Here is a 22,206-nt window from a genome sequence, read left to right as displayed (position 1 = left end):
TGTCACCATAAAAATTACCTTAACCATTAATTATACTGACAAAGATAAATAGCACTGCATATACTTTTTTGACCCAATTCCAAACAACCTTCCCTAGTCATGGTGCAAGAAAAATATATCAACCAGCACAAAAAGTCAACAAACATGGTCACACATAACACAACCTGCTCATTTAACTTTCTGTATATTATAAAACACGTCTAATCAATATTTAAAAAAATCTAAGTTACACCCACTTAAATCCGTTACAAGGTATGATGGGAAAAATGCAAAACACTCCCTCCACACTTATCCATGTTTGGCACATTTTAGCTGCTTGATATTTCTGATTGATTACAAAACTTTAAGGAGATTGTCACGGAAGTAAACAAGATAAGAGTCAAACTTTCACGTACTCTTAATAACCAATTATCATAATTATTAATTATATATCCATTATTAGAAGTGCATATATATATATATACACATATAGTTACTTTGCAATCAGTCGGCTCTTGACCCTCGGACAATTTTTTTAAGCCCAGAGCGTCCCCCCACCCACCCACCCCCATCTCCAAAAGTTTTGGACACCCCTGCCAGGGACAGGAGGACACACGCGTTAGCAGCACTAGCTAGCTATGTGAGCTACATGCTAAAATTACCAAGGGTGTCCCGGTACAACTTTTTCATTTCCGGTACGATACCGGTATTGGAGCCTTGGGTATTGGCTGATACCGATATTGATATGATATGATATCAGCAGGAATCATACATACTTTTTTAATTTTGTAGTGTGGAATATTTGAAAAGGTTTAATCAAGTGAAATTAGTTTTTTTTTTAAAGAACAATGGTAGGTATGAAAAACACTATTTATTATTAACCATCTGGAATAGAGTTAGGCTGTTTTTAAATTAAAGTGGAGTGGTAATTGTGTTTGGCGACACCTAGTGACCGCAATAATTAATTAGGTTAAGCTCATGACGCAGAAAGTTTTGTTACTCGATACTTTCTAATACACTTCTGCCTAGGAGACGTTGAATGTATAAGTAATATGTAACTATAATTCCTATTGACAAATGTGTTCAATTATTACGTATGCCTAGCTTGTGTGCTATTGTGTTCTTAGCTGTTGTGTAGCTGCTAGCTCCTAGCAGCCTATAGCCCAGCATGTTTACCTTTTGGAAATGACTTGACTAAAATAGAAGAAAATACTTATTGGAGGACATAGATGTCAAAGTTCGACACAAAGACATATCAAAATGTTTAGATGCAAGTTGATAGAAATTCAATACTTGTTTTGTTTTTTTGCTGATATCGAACCGATATCAAATATCAATATCAGATTTGGACACACCTACTTATTAAATATGTCTAGCTTGTGTGCTATTTTGTGAGCTTAGCTGTTGTGTAGCTGCTAGCGCCTAGTAGCCTATAGCCCAGCATGTTTACCTTTCATATTGGAGCACTTATATTGAAGATTTTACATGCAAGCTGATATAATCTCATACCAATATCCCATAATAATATTGGATCGGGACACCCCTAAAAATTCCACTCATATTTTAACAGCAACAACATGCTGGGTTAGCATTCTCGCTGAATAAAAAGAAAACTATTAAACTTACGATCCTTCTTCTGTACAGATGAAATAGCCTACAGAGCTCCGGGAAAGTTCAGTTTAAGATGAGTAGCAAAGCCTTTTCCTATAAAGTTGTTCTAAAGCATACATTGACTCTTATATCATTAAAGGAACATTAACAATTGTGGATGACCAGGGGGATACATTGTGTACGATTCATGCATGTATAGTTAATGTAGAGTACAGGTTAGTGTTTATGCATGTGCAGAATCTCACCACTTTGCCCTTGTCGGGGTCATAAAACCTCTCCAGGAGCTGCACACTGGTGCTCTTTCCACAGCCGCTGCTGCCCACAAAGGCCAAGGTCTGGCCGGGCTTCACCGCCACATTCAACCCATTGAGGACCTGGATGTCTGGTCTGGTGGGGTAAGTGAACTTGCAGTCAATGAACTCCAGGTTCCCTTGGAAGTTCTCCTGGGGAGCAAGCAACAGGGTGCAAAAACCTTGGTTTCAGGAATACATTCTGTCAACAAACCGGTTAGACTCAACAACACAGCGTAAAAGCTATTGATCATTTTCTATTTTTGCATTCTGACTGCTCACTTTATTGGAAGTAAAGTATCGGACATAGTACTGTTTTGTTTTTGTTTAAAAAAAAAAAAAAATGTTTGACAATTTTATATATAAAATATAAAATTCTATTATTTTATTTTATTTATTTTTTAAAGTGGAGCAGTTGACGACAGTCTAATGGAAAAAGTCATTATTTTAAAGAACTTGTTTTGGATTAATAAGATTTTATAAAGGTATGAATGCCAAGTAGCACCCCAAATGCTATTGCAATACATTATGTGGATATATTAAACAATATATATATATATATATATATATATATATACAATATATATATATATATATATATATATATATATATATATATATATATATATATATATATATATATATATATATATATATATATATATATATATATATATATATATATATATATATATATATATATATATAAAAATATATATATATATATGTATATATATATATATATATATACACATATATACATATACATTCATATATTTTTATATATATTTATATATACTGTATATATATATATATATATATATATATATATATATATATATATATATATATATATATATATATATATATATATATATATATATATATATATTATATATACACATATATACAGTACATATACATTCATATATTTTTATATATATTTATATATACTGTATATATATATTCATATATATGTATATGTATACATACACATATATATAAATATATATATATATATATATATATACATATATATATATATACTGTATACACATATATACATATAAATTCCTATATTGTTATATATATTTATATATAATGTATATATATATATATATATATATATATATATATATATATATATATATATATATATATATATATATATATATATATATATATATATATATATTATATATATATATACACATATATACAGTACATATACATTCATATATTTTTATATATATTTATATATACTGTATATATATATATTCATATATATGTATATGTCTACATACACATAGACATATATATATATATATATATATATATATATATATATATATATATATATATATATATATATATATATATATATATATATATATATATATATATATATATATATATATATATATATATATAACATACAGTTGCGATCAAAAGTTTACATACCGCCCTCGGTACCGTATCCATCCCTATGTACAGTACATTGAGACATACCCATTTCTGTCCATTGTTACTGTAGACGCTGATCTTAGGCATGCGATCCAGCAGCTGAAAGAAGCGTGCGGCAGAAATCTTGGCCTTGGCATAGTCGGGAGTGTAGGAGGAAGCTCTGCCCAGGGCTGTACCGCTGGTGACGATGGCAGAGATGACCCTGCACCAGAAGAAAACACACCAGCGCTAACATTCCACAGACAGCTTCCAACCTTGTCTCTTTACCTGAACACCAAGCTGAAATGGAGCTTTTCTTGGCGTACCAAGTAGCCCCCGAAGCGATACGAGGCGGAGTTGGTCAAGAAGACGACACATTGGGCGAAACCGTAACAAGCGCCGTAGACGTTAGCCTTCTTCAAAGCTGCCTTGTACGGAGCATCCAGCTGTGCGTTGTACATGTCCACAAAGTTCTTCTCCTTGCCCAGACCAGCGATGGTGCGAATGTTGTTGAGGGCTTCGCCTGAGATCTGGCATGATGAAAAAACATACACTACCGTTCAAAAGTTTGGGGTCACATTGAAATGTCCTTATTTTTGAAGGAAAAGCACTGTACTTTTCAATGAAGATAACTTTAAACTAGTCTTAACTTTAAAGAAATACACTCTATACATTGCTAATGTGGTAAATCACTATTCTAGCTGCAAATGTCTGGTTTTTGGTGCAATATCTACATAGGTGTATAGAGGCCCATTTCCAGTAACTATCACTCCAGTGTTCTAATGGTACAATGTGTTTGCTCATTGGCTCAGAAGGCTAATTGATGATTAGAAAACCCTTGTGCAATCATGTTCACACATCTGAAAACAGTTTAGCTCGTTACAGAAGCTACAAAACTGACCTTCCTTTGAGCAGATGGAGTTTCTGGAGCATCACATTTGTGGGGTCAATTAAACGCTCAAAATGGCCAGAAAAAGAGAACTTTCATCTGAAACTGGACAGTCTATTCTTGTTCTTTGAAATGAAGGCTATTACACAAAATTGTTTGGGTGACCCCAAACTTTTGAACGGTAGTGTATTTACTACAAGTTAGTAGATGATTAGTACACTTTAGTTTTTCATTGTCTTTTACTTTTGTTGCTGTATGTAAAAATGGTGCCGCTGAGCTGAAGTGGCAGCTGGTTGCAACAGCTCTGTCCTCTTGTATGTCCTCCTTTGTGTCCTTTAATGTTTCCTTTCTTGTTTTCATGTGGTTTTACCTCATTTTTGGTGAACTTTTTGAATCTGCACTGCAACCCCATTATTTCCCCATTGTGGGATAAAGTCTATCCTATCCTATATGGAGGGTCAATTAAGACACAATTAAATAAATTAATACATCTTTAAATAATTACTTATTCATTATAATTGGAATAAAATATACATGTGTCATGAATGTATTTAATGTAAAGGTGCATTTTATTTAACAATTTAATACATTATTTTGATATTTAATGGATTATTGATTCACTCAATTATTATTGCTTTGATTATTTCACGATTTAAATAATTATTTTATGATATATTGAATATTTTACTAAAGTGTTTTCATTGTTTTTAATTATTTTTTTAGATTAATTTCATTCATTTGTATTTATTTATTTGCATTTATTTCACTTGTTAATTTTTTAAATTAATTTCACTTAATTAAATTAATTTAACCCCATTAATTCCCATTATAATTAATTTACAAACATTTAAGGAATTATTGAAAGATTTATTTATTTAATTGTGTCCCATTTGACCCTCCAAACTGGTTCATTAAATCATTAAACAAATATAATTAAATCGCAAAACAATGAACTCCATAATTAATACAATTATTAGTTATTTACAGTTTAACTAAATAAATAATCATATATTATATAATTATTATATAATTATTATATAATTATTATAATAATTAAATAATAATTCACACATTTAATTACACATAAAATAAAGATTTGATGAAATATGTGATTATATTCTGGAATAATGAATTCAATAAATTATTAAATAATTAAATGATTAATTACACATGTAATAACACATTAATTCCAATTATAGTCAATTAATAACATATTTAAGTAATATTCGTAAATGTATTTATTTAATTTTGTCCCATTTGACCTTCCATACTGACACACAGGTTCATTAAATCATTAAATAAATCATTAAAAATATATATTTAAATCGCAAAACAATAAACTCCATAATTAATACAATTATTAGTTATTTACAGTTTAATTAAATAAATAATCAAATATCTTAATAAATACACATGTAATAACAAATAAAATAAAGAAATTATGAAATATGAGATTACATTCTGGAATAATGAATTCAATAAATGATTAAATGATTAATGACACATGTAATAACACATTAATTCCAAACATAGTAATTTAATAACACATTTAACTAACATTTTTAAATACATGTATTTAATTTTATCCTATTTGACCCTCCGTACTAACACACGGGTTCATAAAATCATTAAATAAATCATTAAAAATACATAATTAAATCGCGAAACAATGAACTCCATAATTAATAACATTTTTAGTTATTTACAATGTAATTAAATAAATAATCATATATTATATGCCCGATAGTAGCTGAGATAGGCTTCAGCGCCCCCTGCGACCCCGAAGGGAATAAGCGGTAGAAAATGGATGGATGGATGGATATTATATTATTATTATTATATAATTATTACATTCTGGAATAATGAATTCAATAAATAATTAAATGATTAATGACACATGTAATAACACATTAATGTAATTAATTCCAATTATAGTCAACTAATAACACTTTTGAGTAATATTCGTAAATGTATTTACTACTTTTTTTTCCCATTTGACCCTCCATACTGTGTTCATTGAATAAATTATTACAAATAAATCATTAAATGGCAAAACAATTAACTCCATAATTAATCAAATTATTAGTTATTTACAGTTTAATTAAATAATCAAATATCTTAATAAATAATTAAAGAATAATTGACACATTTAATATATAAAATAAAGAAATTATGAAATATGTGATTACATTCTGATATCATGAATTCAATAAATTATTAAATGATTAATGACACATTTAATAACACAATCATTCCAACTATAGTCAACTAATAACACATTTCAGTAATATTTTTAAATAAATGTATTTAATTTTGTCCCATTTGATCCTACATACTAACACACAGGTTCATTAAATCATTAAATAAATCATTAAAAATAAATAATTAAATTGCGAAACAATGAACTCCATAATTAATAAAAACATATTAGTTATTTACAGTTTAATAAAATTAATAATCATACATTTTAATAAATAATTAAATAATAATTGACACTTTTAATAACACATAAAATTAAGAAATGATGAAGTATGTGATTACATTCTGGAATAATGAATTCAATGAATTATTAAATGATTAATGACACATGTAATAACGCACGCATTCCAATTATAGTCAACTAATAACACATTTAAGTAATATTTTTAAATGTATTTATTTAATTGTGTCCCATTTGACCGTCCATACTAACACACGGGTTCATTAAATCATTAAATTAATAATTAAAAATAAATGATTAAATCGTGAAACAATGAACTCCATAATTAATATAATTATTTGTTATTTACAGTTTAATTAAATAATCAAATATCTTAATAAATAATTAAATAAGAATTGACACATTTAACAACACATAAAATAAAGAAATGATGAAATAATTAATTCAATACATTATCAATTAATCAATTAATTCCAATTATAGTCAACTAATAACACATTTAAGTAATATTCGTAAATTTATTTATTTAATTTTGTCCCATTTGACCATCCATAGTTACCAGATAAGTCCAGCTACAGTATATTGAATAGTTTAGGTTTTCTTAACTTCCATCTTTCCAAAAGTGTAACGGGATGAAAAAGCAATTGACTTGATAACCTTTTTTTTTTTTTCCCCCTCAGTGAACGTATTCCATCTTTCCGCACCCCAGAGGGAGCTTCCAGCATCATGGCAGCCCTTCAAAGACGGGTGGTGTATAGAGTAGCTGGCAGCCAGCACGTCTCCCACACTGACTGCCGCGTGTGCACAGCGATGGAGGGAAGCTGGGGCGAGGAGCTAAAAATAGACTGATTGCTCCTCAACTAAGGTATGACGATTCGGCGTGAGGACGTTCCTCACTGGTGGGGAAGTGAATGTGCTGACGGTGCGAGTGGTGAGTGAAGAATATGCTGACCCGTCCTGCAGACTCCATGGCTTCCTTGTCCTCCTTGGCAAAGCCGGTGAGCATCTTGGCCTGGAAGCCGCCTGACAGAGCGATGAAGGGCAGGAAGCACAGGATGAGCAGCGTGAGCTTCCAGCTGAAGTAGAAGGACATGAGGATGGCCACCCCGATGTTGGTCAGAGAGTTGACGATCATGCCGATCTGGGAGCCGGTGGCCTTTAGAGACAAACATGCAGCCTGTAGAGCGGACGTCTCCAACAAGTAGAATAGGTCTGGGTTAGTTGACAAGTGTCAAACTCAAGGCCCGGGGGCCAGATCCGGCCCGACACGTCATTTAATGTGGCCTGCGAAAGCCTGGGATTAATGTGGTTACTTCATCTTTCTTACTACCGTATTTTCCGGACCATAGGGCGCACCGGATTATAAGGCGCACTGCCGATGAATGGTGTATTTTCATATATAAGGCGCACCGGTGGTTGGGCACCACTGGTCTACATGACATGTGATGATGGTTCTTTGGTCAAAATGTTGCATAGATGATGTTTTACAGATCATCTTCAAGCCGCTTTCTGACAGTCGCTTCAGGATGCGCCGTTTTGTGGGCGGTCTTATTTACGTGGCTCACCTTCGACAGCGTCTTCTCCCCGTCATCTTTGTCGTAGCGGTGTAGCGTGCAAGGACGGTAGTGGAAGAAGTGTCAAAAGATGGAGCTAACTGTTGTAATGACATTCAGACTTTACTTCCATCAATAACGGAGCAGCAGAGGAAATGTGTACCGTGAAAAAACTCTCTAATAACTAAAGTTCCTTGGGTGAATAATGTAAACTCACTACACCGGTATGTTTTAACGCTTTCATGGTGAGTTTACTGACAGATATAAGTAAGAACTTTACACTACTTTATATTAGAAATGGCAAGAGAGGAGGATGAATGTCCCATAACAAGTAGATAGAGAAAAAGAAGAAGCGTATCTACAAAGGCGGATTCATGCAGATCCCAAATACAGATCAGCAGGTACCAGAAGGTAAGAAAAGTTGCTTTTGCATAATCTTGTGAAACAAAACGGCAGATAATAGGTCTTACCTTATACACACACCATAATAATACTCGTATGTTGAAGCACAGTACAATCTATCAAGCGGTGCGGCTTCATAGCTTACCAAAGTCGTACTAAAACGTTTTGATAGATTTTTCCAGCGCCGTGTGTAATGTTCTATATTTTAAATGGACCATATAAAATGTTGGTGGTGTTTACTTGAGTGATATTGTCATCTTGTTTACACGTATCTCTTGTGTGTGACTGACATCTACTGGTCACACTTATCATTACACCATGTACCAAATAAAATTGCTTCGAGGTCGGTAAGCAAAACTATAATTATTCCGTACTTTAGGCGCACCGGGTTATAAGGCGCACTGTCGAGTTTTGAGGAAAATAAATAATTTTAAGTTTGCCTTATAGTCCGGAAAATACTGTAAATGTGTTCATTGTTTCCATTTTGACAGAAAAAAATTATGTAATACATGAAATTTTATATGTTTTAAACTTTTATATACAAACAAATATTCAATTGTTATTGGTGTGAATCTTTGGGCACCTCGCCATTCAATTCCGATTCTTGGGGTGAGGATTTGATTCATAATCGATACTCGATTCAAACTGATTTTTGCAATGTACTATTTGATATAATAATAACAACACCTTAACAAAACAGCTTACAGGTTACAAAACCTTTTGGTTGCTGACGTATGACACATATGTGCACCAAGTAAGCATAGAGATGGCCTAAAAAAATTGTTGTTTTTTTTAATTATTTCGCCAAAAAAAAAAAAATACATTTGATTTTTGAAAATTACAAAAAAATTTGGGATTCGAATGTGCTAAAAAACATTTCCTTGAGTGAATAATACAAACTCACTACACCGGTATGTTTTAGCACTTTCATGGTGAGTTTACTGACAGATATAAGTTAGATCTTTACACTACTTTATATTAGGAATGGCAACAGCGAAGGATGAATGTCCCATAACAAGAAGATAGAGAAAAAGAACTGTTCAAAAACATTTTTTAGCACCTCTAATTATTATATACCGTATGATAGTTTGTAAAAATAACAATAAATAATTAAATATCTGCTTTTGTCACCTTGACTTACAATTTCAAAGCAAGTTATCCATCAATTTGTACAATGTGGCGTTTATATTTTTACATTCTTACATTCACTGTTACAAGTGGCCCTCTGAGGGCAGCCATGACTGCGATGTGGCCCTTCATGAAAACAAGTTCCACACAACCGCTTTAGAGCGAGACTGAAGAACCGAGAACGCACTACCGACCTAAAAAGTCCCAAAAAGATGATAGAGTATTATCTGCTCACAGAGGCCATCCGGTGGTTGTTTGAGCACACTGCAGCTAGCCCTGGATAGTCCCACTCCTTAATGCTTCAGTCACACGCAGGAATGAGGCAAAAATTGTTCGTTTTAGAATTGATTTGAAAATCTTACTATTTGTTTTTTAAGTTTTGAATGGACCGGCCCCAAAGTACATCACGGACCTCATCCAGATGTACGCCCCAGGGCCAGTTCCAACTAGTGGGGCCTAAAACGACGCTTAGGACTAGGGGAGACAGGGCCTTCTCTGTTGTGGGTCCTTAACTTTGGAATGTTCTGCCCCCTCTTGTCAGAACGGCCCCCACTGTTGAATGTATTAAGTCTCTTAAGGAAGTATGCCGTTGTGGCTTGTGCAGCCCTTTGAGACATTTGTGATTAAGGGATTTATAAGTCAACTTTGATTGATTGATTGATTGATTGATTGAAGTCTCGTCTTAAAACCCACTTTTATTCTCTGGCTTTAAAATCGGCGTGAGTATTGTGTGTCTTTTATTGTTTTATTCTATTTTTTATTGATTTGTTTTTTACTTGTTTTGTTTTAAATGCTTTTAAATTAATTACTTTTTACTCTCGAAACAGTTTGGTTGTTAATAGTGCTGTATAAATATAAATAAAGGGGTTTGAATTGCCTTAAAAAATACTGTATTTTTTATACTAAAATGCGCACTTAAAATCCTTTTATTTTCTCAAAAATGGACAGTGCGCCTTATAACCCGGTGCGCCTAATGTACGTATAAATTCTGGTTGTGCTTACCGACCTTGAAGCAATTTTATTTGGTTCAAGGTGTGAAGATAAGTGTGACCAGTAGATGGCAGTCACAAATAAGATATACATGTGGACTGCAGGTTGACACCCCCTGTTCAATGAATGACGCTAGCAAGTATGGGTAAGCAAGCAACACCAGAACATTGATGTTTCAGTGAGAATATAGAACATTAAACACGGCGCTCAAAAATCTGTCAAAATGTTTTAGTACGACTTTGGTAAGCTACGAAGCCAGTGCGACCGCTTGATGGAACGTTTTTAATAACATTGGGTGCCAGTTCTATGATTAACTTCATTCCTGCATAAAATAGATAAACAGCTCTGATCCATTTCTTTAAAAAAAATGGTTTTGTTTAATAAAATTCAACCCAAACGTTTAATGAAGTCAAATACAAATTAGACAACAAGAAACGTATCCAACACTTCTATTTTCTAAAGTAAATCTGTACAGCAGATGTGGTCATCTACAAACCCCGTTTCCATATGAGTTGGGAAATTTTGTTAGATGTAAATATAAACGGAATACAATGATTTGCAAATCCTTTTCAACCCATATTCAGTTGAATGCACTACAAAGACAACATATTTGATGTTCAAACTCATAAACTTTATTTTTTTTTGCAAATAATAATTAACTTAGAATTTCATGGCTGCAACACGTGTCAGAGTAGTTGGGAAAGGGCATGTTCACCACTGTGTTACATGGCCTTTCCTTTTAACAACACTCAGTAAACGTTTGGGAACTGAGGAGACACATTTTTTAAGCTTCTCAGGTGGAATTCTTTCCCATTCTTGCTTGATGTACAGCTTAAGTTGTTCAACAGTCCGGGGGTCTCTGTTGTGGTATTTTAGGCTTCATAATGCGCCACACATTTTCAATGGGGGACAAGTCTGGACTACAGGCAGGCCAGTCTAGTACCCGCACTCTTTTACTATGAAGCCACGTTGATGTAACATGTGGCTTGGCATTGTCTTGCTGAAATAAGCAGGGGCGTCCATGGTAATGTTGCTTGGATGGCAACATATGTTGCTCCAAAACCTGTATGTACCTTTCAGCATTAATGGCGCCTTCACAGATGTGTAAGTTACCCATGTCTTGGGCACTAATACACCCCCATACCATCACAGATGCTGGCTTTTCAACTTTGCGCCTATAACAATCCGGATGGTTCTTTTCCTCTTTGGTCCGGAGGACACGACGTCCACAGTTTTCAAAAACAGTTTGAAATGTGAACTCGTCAGACCACAGAACACTTTTCCACTTTGTATCAGTCCATCTTAGATGAGCTCAGGCCCAGCGAAGCCGACGGCGTTTCTGGGTGTTGTTGATAAACGGTTTTTGCCTTGCATAGGAGAGTTTTAACTTGCACTTACAGATGTAACAACCAACTGTAGTTACTGACAGTGGGTTTCTGAAGTGTTCCTGAGCCCATGTGGTGATATCCTTTACACACTGATGTCGCTTGTTGATGCAATACAGCCTGAGGGATCGAAGGTCACGGGCTTAGCTGCTTACGTGCAGTGATTTCTCCAGATTCTCTGAACCCTTTGATGATATTACTGACCGTAGATGGTGAAATCCCTAAATTCCTTGCAATAGCTGGTTGAGAAAGGTTTTTCTTAAACTGTTCAACAATTTGCTCACGCATTTGTTGACAAAGTGGTGACCCTCGCCCCATCCTTGTTTGTGAATGACTGAGCATTTCATGGAATCTACCTTTATACCCAATCATGGCACCCACCTGATCCCAATTTGCCTGTTCACCTGTGGGATGTTCCAAATACGTGTTTGATGAGCATTCCTCAACTTTATCATTATTTATTGCCACCTTTCCCAACTTCTTTGTCACGTGTTGCTGGCATCAAATTCTAAAGTTAATGATTATTTGCAAAAAAAATAATGTTTATCAGTTTGAACATCAAATATGTTGTCTTTGTAGCATATTCAATTGAATATGGGTTGAAAATGATTTGCAAATCATTGTATTCCGTTTATATTTACATCTAACACAATTTCCCAACTCATATGGAAACGGGGTTTGTACATTACAGGTGTCAAACTCAAGGTTTGGGGGCCAAATCTGGCCCGCTACATTATTTTACGTGGCCCGCGAAAGCCTGGAAATAATATGCATTAATAAAATGCTTAATATTTTCTTACTAAATATAATTATTTCCCTTTTGACATTAAAAATCATGTACTGCATGCAATTGCATATGTTTTAAAATTCAATATTATCAAAATCAAAATATTATCATGTATTCCAAAAATATTTTTTGTTAAAATAAAGATAAATACTGTACTTAAATATCTGCTTGACTTACGATTTCAAAACTAATTACCAATCAAATTGTAGACTGTAAAACTGACATTAGATTTTACGGTTTAAGTTAAAGTTAAAGTACCAATGATTGTCACAAGCACACTAGGTGTGGTGAATTTGTCCTCTGCATTTGACCCATCCCCTTGGTCACCCCCTGGGAGGTGAGGGGAGCAGTGGGCAGCAGTGGTGCCGCACCCGGGAATCATTTTTGGTGATTTAACCCCCAATTCCAACCCTTGATGCTGAGTGCCAAGCAGGGAGGTAATAATGGGTCCCATTTTTATAGTCTTTGGTATGACTCGGCCGGGGTTTGAACTCACAACCTACCAATCTCAGGGCGGACACTCTAACCACTAGGCCACTGAGTAAATTCCGCCGAGTGAGTTTTTTACCATAATATCAACTTTGGTCCTGTTTTTTTCCATATACAGTAAGACACTAAAACATTGAAAAACAAAAAAAAATGTTTATCTATATTGTATATGTATAAATATTGTTAATGTATTATATATATACATGTATATTCATATATTACTCACTGTTAAAAGCGGCCCTCTGAGGGAAACTATAACTGCGATGTGGCTCTCAACAATATGATTTGCCATGTACAGGACAGATTGAAAAAACTCCATATATATATATATATATATATATATATATATATATATATATATATATATATATATATATATATATATATATATATATATATATATATATATATATATATATAAAAGTATCGGGACAACACTAGTACATATATATATATATATATATATATATATATATATATATATATATATATATATATATATATATATATATATATATATATATATATATATATATATATATATATATATATATATATATATATATATATATATATATATATATATATATATATATATATATATATATAAAATATATATATATATATATATATATATATATATATAAAATATATATGTATATATATATATATATAAAATATATATATATATATATATATATATATATATATATATATATATATATATATATATATATATATATATACATATATTATATATATATATATATATATATATATATATATATATATATATATATATATATATATATATATATATATAGGGGCGGTATGGCGTAGTGGGTAGAGCAACCGTGCCAGAAACCTGAGGGTTGCAGGTTCGCTCCCCGCCTCTTACCATCCAAAATCGCTGCCGTTGTGTCCTTGGGCAGGACACTTCACCCTTGCCCCCGGTGCCGCTCACACCGGAGAATGAATGATGAATGAATGAGTTGTAAATATGAATGATGGGTTCTCACTTCTCTGTGAAGCGCTTTGAGTGTCTAGAAAAGCGCTATATAAATCTAATCCATTATTATTATTATTATTATATATATATATGCAAAATACGATAAGGGTATCGCAACTGGCTCACCTTTACAGGTACTCGCCCCTGCACCATCTGTGAGCCTGTGGCCTCGCTCTCTTCATCTCTCCTTCCATCAAGGCACCGGCGGGACTCTGCATGGCAGGGACGTCCTCCTCCCTGAGCCAAAACTAAGCTTGACCGCATACTTCAACTGGACATGAGTTGGTTGGCATCAGCAGATTCTCAAATGGGCACCCCCCGTCATCAACGTTTCGTCGAATTAAGCCCATGACGCTTCGGAGGGGCTCGACGGCAGATCCAGCGTCCTGGATCTACCCCCGCTGAATGCCACCCAACTCTATGTCCCTAGTCCTTCAGTAGGTCGGCTCTGCCACCGCACCTTTCTTTGTAACCAAATCCAGCGCGATGCTTCCTCTGCCCTTTTAGTGATGTTGGCTACCAGCCGCTTCCTAGCCAGCCCCTCGATCCCTAGCAGTCCGAGTGCTCTCCAGAGCGACCGCCCCGCAAAGCCTCTACAGCCCACCTCCACCGGTAGGTTCCAGGCCTTCCATCCATTGTGCTGGCTCTCGAGGATGAGGGTTTGGTACTTCTTGAGCTTGCGTTCGTACGCCTCCTCCATCCTCTCTTCCCAAGGTACTGTCAGCTCGATAAGCACCACCTGTTTGGTTCCTCTAGACCACAGAACAATATCAGGTCTCAGGGTAGTGTGGGCTATCTCCTCTGGGAATTTGAGCTGCTTCTTCAGGTCGGCCCGCATCTCCCAGTCGTTTGCTGTGGCCAGAACTCCTTTGTTCCTCCCTCCTGCTGCTGCGCTTTCACCTGCCCTGACGAAGTGGATGAAGCGTGGCCCATTAGAGAGCTGCCTTGTCCTCTTCCTGGCCTGCTCAACACCTTCTGCCAGCTGAGCAAGGATCTGGTCATGACGCCACCGGAACTTGCCATCTGCTAAGCTTGAGTGACAAGAGGAGAGGACATGCTCCAGGTTAGCTATCTTCCCGCAGAGTGTGCAGCTGGGGCTCTCTACCATTCCCCAAGTATGGAGGTTTGATGGGGTGGGCAGGACATCATATGTAGAACACAGCAGGAACCTGATCCGGTAGCCTTCCATGCTCCAGATGTCCTGCCAGGTTAGAGATCTGTCTTTTACACTCTCCCATCTAGTCCAGCTGCCCTGTTTTTTCATGGCTACTGCCTTGACATACCGGCTTTCCTCCTCAGCCTTTCGGACCTCCCTCTGCACCAAGCCTCGCCGCTCCTTTGGGTCAGCTTTGTTCCATCTTGTTCTGGATGAGCAACCCAGACCAAGTCTTCCCTGGGCTACTGATCCCACAATGTCCGCGTGATGCAGTCGATCCTCCGCCTCCCTCAGTGCTTTGCTGGCTAACCACTTTCTGCCTGACCTGACGACAATGCCTGCCTGCCGTACTCGCTTGTCTTTGCTGTCTCGTAGCATCATGGCCTGGCGTGTTTTTGTCACCTTGTACTCCTCCACCACTGATGTTATTGGCAGCTGTAGCTTGCTTCCTGTGCTGTACAGTCCAATGGAACAGAAGCTTCTTGGGACACCCAGCCATCTCCTCAAGTAGGTGTTCAACTTTTTCTCCAGACTCTCAACTGTGGATACAGGTACCTCATAAACCAGGAGTGGCCAGAGCAGACGGGGGAGAACCCCATGTTGGTAACCCCAGGCCTTATACTTGCCCGGGAGGCCGCTCTTTTCGAGGGATGTCATCCAGGCTTCTGCTTGGCTAAGCATTTCTCTCACACTCAGCCGGTCATTGAGGTCTGCCCTATACCACTTCCCCAAGCACTTCACAGGTTTCTCTTGGACAGTTGGGATGATGTTCTCCCTGATCTTGAAGCGAAACTGGTCCTGAACACGCCCTTTCTTCAGAACTAGGCTTCTGGACTTTGCCGGTTTGAACTCCATCCTTGCCCAATTGGTGAGCTCAATCAGGTCCTCCAAAATCCATCTTCCTTCTGGCACTGATCTTGCTGTGATGGTAAGGTCGTCCATGAACGCTCTAATGGGCAGCATCTGGATTCCGCTTGCAAGGACTGCGCCTCGACCGAACTTCTCTGCCGACTTGACAAGAAGATTCATGGCTGCAGAAAATAAAATCACTGAAATTGTGCAGCCAGTGACAATGCCCACTTCGAGTCTCTGCCAGTTGGTGGTGAATTCTCCGCAGGTGAATCGCATGTTGAATCCGTCAAAGTACTGACGCAAGAGTTTCTGGAATCGCTCTGGTATGTGGTAGGTCTTCAAAGTCAGCTCCACTAACTTGTGGGGTATCGTTCCATAGGCATTTGTTAGATCAAGCCACAAGACTGCTAGGTCTCCGTGGTTCCTCTTTGCATCCTCGATGATCTTGGATATTACGCTGGTGTGTTCGAGACAGCCAGATACCCCTGGAATGCCACCTTTTTGAACTGAAGTATCCATGTAGCCATTATCCAACATGAAGGTGGTTAACCTCTTCGCCAGAATCCCCAGGAAGAGCTTAGCTTCCACATTGAGGAGGGAGATGGTACGGAATTGCTTAATCCCTGAAGAGTTTTCTTCCTTAGGGATGAAGCACCCCTCAGCCACCAGCCATTCATCAGCAAGGAAGTTCTTCCTCCACGCCACCGTCAGCAGCTTCCAGAGTCGTTTCCTGAGCCTTTCGCAATGCTTGTAAACATTGTACGAGATGCCGTTCGGCCCTGGGGCTGATTTTCCTCTTGCCTTCTTGAGGAAGCTGTTGACTTCTTGCCAGCTTGGTTCCTCCGCCTTAAAAGGAATAGTTGGTTCAGCTGGTTTAATGAGCCTCTCCATCTCCTCCAAAGTGTCCCCCCTCCTGGGATCGCTGTGGACCTGCCGAAGGTGCTCCTCCACCTCTTCCTTTGTTGCTTTCAACTCTCCTGATCTTTTGTCACCCAGGAGTTTCGACAGGTAGTTGAATGGGTTCTTTGTGAAGGCCACCCTTTCCTTCAACCGCCGCTTCCTGTTCCTGCGGTGACACTCAGCTCGTCGCAAGATCTTAATGCGCTCCCTCAGGCCGTTTCGCAATTCTGTGAGAGCTGGTTTCTCATCTGCTGTTGCTTCACGAAAGGCCTTCTTAAGCCTACGCAGATCTCCTCTAAGGATTGCTATCTCCTTCAGGCGTCTGTTTTCCTTGGGCTGGATGTTTACTCTGCCTTTTTGTTGTTTCTTTCCGAAGCGATCAGCGCCAATACTCCAGATTATCGAGGACATAGCCTTGAGCTTCTTTCCCACGTCTCCTGCGATCGCCGCTTCCAGCACCTGGTCGACATCACGGTCAAACATATCCCATTCTTTCCTTTCAGCTGCAGTTGGCCAGTTCACTCGCTCTTTCCGAACGCCTCCAGCACAAGTGTTCTGGCCATGCCGTCTGGTATCCTGAGTGACTTCCCTCTCACTGTGTTCTCACTTCTCTGTGAAGCGCTTTGAGTGTCTAGAAAAGCGCTATATAAATCTAATCCATTATTATTATTATTATATATATATATATATATATATATATATATATATATATATATATATATATATATATATATATATATATATATATATATATATATATAAAATATATATATATAATATATGTATATATATATATATATATATATATATATATATATATATATATATATATATATATATATATATATATATATATATATATATATATATATATATATATATATATATATATATATATATATATATATATATATATATATATATATATATATAAAATATATATATATATATATATATATATATATATATAATATATATATATATATATATATATAAAATATATATATATATATATATATATATATACATATATTATATATATATATTTTATATATATATATATATATATATATATATATATATATATATATATATATATATATAAAAGTATCGGGACAACACTAGTTATATATATATATAACTAGTGTATATATATAATATATAGTGTATATATAATATTTAACTAGTGTATATATATAATACACCTCACTAACCGTGAGGTGTATTATGAAACCGATCCAGTATGGCATCACCATTGACTTCCAGGAAGAGGCTGGATGACAACCCTGAAAGAGTGGTGACAACTGGAGAGACAGTTGACAGCCCGGAAAGACGGCAACCGGGGCAGGGAGGGGTAGCATCCCAAGCTGCAGCTCCCGCAAGGGAGCACCCATATAACACTGCGAAAAACCCTGAAGACTCATAAGATCAAGATAGGCTGCCTGAGGAAACCCGTGGTGCAACGCACAGGGCCAGTACCTTGTACGGCCCTGATGAGATGGAGGAGGACCCAGGCACACTCCCCACAGTGCCTGGAACTTCCAAGCACCACCGGCGCAACCCCGGGGCAGACCGTCGGAGGGGGGACGCGTGGCGTGGAGCGCTACCTGGACACAAGTCGAGGGACTGATCACCCTCGGCTGGGTCGCCCGGGAGAGGGTGTTTGATTAAGACCCGAAACACCCTATGACCCCGGGAGAATCACTGATGATGTGTCCAGGTTGCACCGTGAGGTGTATTATGAAACCTATATATATATATATATATATATATACCACAAAAAAATTGCATTATTGGCCTTATTTTAACAAAAAATGTTAGGGTACATTAAACATATGTTTATTATTGCAAGTTTGTCCTTAAATAAAATAGTGAACATACTAGACAACTTGTCTTTTAGTAGTAAGTAAACAAACAAAGGCTCCTAATTAGTCTGCTGACATATGCAGTAACATATTGTGTCATTTATCATTCTATTATTTTGTCAACATTATAAAGGACAAGTGGTAGACAATTAATTATTAATCCACTTGTTCATTTACTGTTAATAGCTGCTCACTTTCTCTTTTAACATGTTCTGTCCAAACTTTTGTTAAAATGTAATAATCACTTATTCTTCTGTTGTTTGATACTTTACATTAGTTTTGGATGATACCACACATTTGGGTATCACACCGATACCAAGTAGTTACAGGATCATACATTGGTCATATTCAAAGTCGTCATGTGTCCAGGGTCATATTTCCTTACTATATTAAAGGCCTACTGAAACCCACTACTACCGACCACGCAGTCTGATAATTTATATATCAATGATGAAATCTTAACATTGCAACACATGCCAATACGGCCGGCTTAACTTATAAAGTGCAATTTAAAATTTCCCGCGAAACTTCCGGTTGAAAACGTCTATGTATGATGACGTATGCGCGTGACGTCAATGGTTGGAACGGAAGTTCCCATTGGATCCCATTGGATCCAATACAAAAAGCTCTGTTTTCATCGAAAAATTCCACAGTATTCTGGACATCTGTGTTGGTGAATCTTTTGCAATTTGTTTAAAGAACAATGAAGACTGCAAAGAAGAAAGCTGTAGGTGGGATCGGTGTATTAGCGGCGGACTACAGCAACACAACCAGGAGGACTTTGAGATGGATAGCAGACGCGCTATCCGATGCTAGCCGCCGACCGCATCTATGATCGGGTGAAGTCCTTCGTCGCTCCGTCGATCGCTGGAACGCAGGTGAGCACGGGTGTTGATGAGCAGATGAGGGCTGGCGTAGGTGGAGAGCTAATGTTTTTATCATAGCTCTGACGAGGTCCCGTAGCTAAGTTAGCTTCAATGGCTTCGTTAGCAACAGCATTGTTAAGCTTCGCCAGGCTGGAAAGCATTAACCGTGTACTTACATGTCCATGGTTTAATAGTATTGTTGATCTTCTGTCTATCCTTCCAGTCAGGGGTTTATTTCTTTTGTTTCCATCTGCATTTAAGCCCGATGCTATCACGTTAGCTCCGTGAGGTCCCGTAGCTAAGTTAGCTTCAATGGCGTCGTTAGCAACAGCATTGTTAAGCTTCGCCAGCCTGGAAAGCATTAACTCTGTAGTTACATGTCCATGGTTTAATAGTATTGTTGATTTTCTGTCTATCCTTCCAGTCGGGGGTTTATTTATTTTGTTTCTATCTGCATTTAAGCCCGATGCTATCACGTTAGCTCAATAGCTAAAGAGCTTCGCCGATGTATTGTCGTGGAGATAAAAGTCACTGTGAATGTCCATTTCGCGTTCTCGACTCTCATTTTCAAGAGGATATAGTATCCGAGGTGGTTTAAAATACAAATCCGTGATCCACAATAGAAAAATGAGAAGGTGTGGAATCCAATGAACCCTTGTACCTAAGTTACGGTCAGAGCGAAAAAAGATACGTCCTGCACTGCACTCTAGTCCTTCACTCTCACGTTCCTCATCCACAAATCTTTCATCCTCGCTCAAATTAATGGGGTAATCGTCGCTTTCTCGCTCTAGCTGCTGGTGTAAACAATGGGGAAATGTGAGGAGCCCTTCAACCTGTGACGTCACGCTACTTCCGGTACAGGCAAGGCTTTTTTATCAGCGACCAAAACTTTATCGTCAATGTTCTCTACTAAATCATTTCGGCAAAAATATGGGAATATCGCGAAATGATCAAGTATGACACATAGAATGGATCTGCTATCCCCGTTTAAATAAAAAAAAATTCATTTTAGTAGGCCTTTAACATAATATGAATTTTAAAAAAACAAAAGAAGATGTTGTGATGCCAAAAAATATTGACGTAATCATAGTAGTATCGACCAGATATACTCCTGAACTTGATATCATTACAGTGGATGTCAGGTGTAGATCCACCAATGGCATTTGTTTACATTTTGATGCCGGTGAGCTACGGTGTGTAGTGAAGCATGTTTAACTATTCCTCGTCCTGCAGTGATAATGTTACTTGTAAGAAACATACTTTATTTGTCGCCATGGAGGCGAGGATTAGTGACTTAGAAGTAGCTAAAACACTGTCGACGGAGGATGGACGTTAGCCGCAAGCTAGCTAGCCATGTCTTAAAGGCCTACTGAAACCCACTACTACCGACCACGCAGTCTGATAGTTTATATATCAATGATGAAATCTTAACATTGCAACACATGCCGATACGGCCGGGTTAACTTATAAAGTGCAATTTTAAATTTCCCGCCACACTTCCGGTTAAAAACGTTTTATTATGCTGACGTATGCGTGTGACATCACGAGGGCAAGGGAAGTATTCGGAGCCCGTAGAAAAAGCTCTGTTTTCATTTCATAATTCCACAGTATTCTGGACATCTGTGTTGGTGAATCTTTTGCAATTTGTTTAATGAACAATGGAGGCTGCAAAGAAGAACGTTGTAGGTGGGATCGGTGTATTAGCGGCTGGCTGTAGCAACACAACAAGGACTACTTACTTGGATAGCAGACGCCTAGCCGATGCTAGCCGCCAAACCCACGGATGAAGTCCTTCGTCGCGCCGTCGATCGCTGGAACGCAGGTGAGCACAGCTGTTGAGGAGCAGATGAGGGCTGGCTGGCGTAGGTGGAGAGCTAATGTTTTTATCATAGCTCTGTGTGGTCCGGTTGCTAAGTTGCTAAGTTAGCCTTAGCGTCGTTAGCAACAGCATTGTTAAAGGTCTACTGAATTATGAATTATTAACCGTGTAGTTACATGTACATGGTTTAATAGTATTGTTGATCTTCTGTCTATCCTTCCAGTCAGGGATTTATGTATTTTGTTTCTATCTGCATTTGAGAACGATGCTATCACGTTAGCTCAGTAGCTAAGTGTGTCACCGTTGTATTGTCGTGGAGATAAAAGTCACTGTGAATGTCCATTTCGCGTGCT

The 22,206-nt window shown here is 36.8% G+C and overlaps 1 protein-coding gene across 1 annotated transcript in view; it reads right to left on the bottom strand.

The window, feature by feature from the left end:
* The window catches only part of LOC133657360 (bile salt export pump-like), an 85,269-nt gene that overhangs the window by 16,222 nt on the left and 46,841 nt on the right, over positions 1-22,206 (bottom strand). Inside the window, exons 23-26 of the mRNA XM_062058611.1 lie at positions 7,605-7,808; positions 3,612-3,853; positions 3,390-3,546; positions 1,836-2,033 (exon numbers count right to left, since the gene is read on the bottom strand). Coding sequence (XP_061914595.1) covers positions 1,836-2,033; positions 3,390-3,546; positions 3,612-3,853; positions 7,605-7,808 — 801 coding nt within the window. The remainder of the gene's footprint in view (positions 1-1,835; positions 2,034-3,389; positions 3,547-3,611; positions 3,854-7,604; positions 7,809-22,206) is intronic.

Source organism: Entelurus aequoreus, linkage group LG01, assembly GCF_033978785.1.
Source record: "Entelurus aequoreus isolate RoL-2023_Sb linkage group LG01, RoL_Eaeq_v1.1, whole genome shotgun sequence".
NCBI classification, from domain to species: domain Eukaryota; kingdom Metazoa; phylum Chordata; class Actinopteri; order Syngnathiformes; family Syngnathidae; genus Entelurus; species Entelurus aequoreus.
This window is presented reverse-complemented; position numbering and strand designations above follow the sequence as displayed.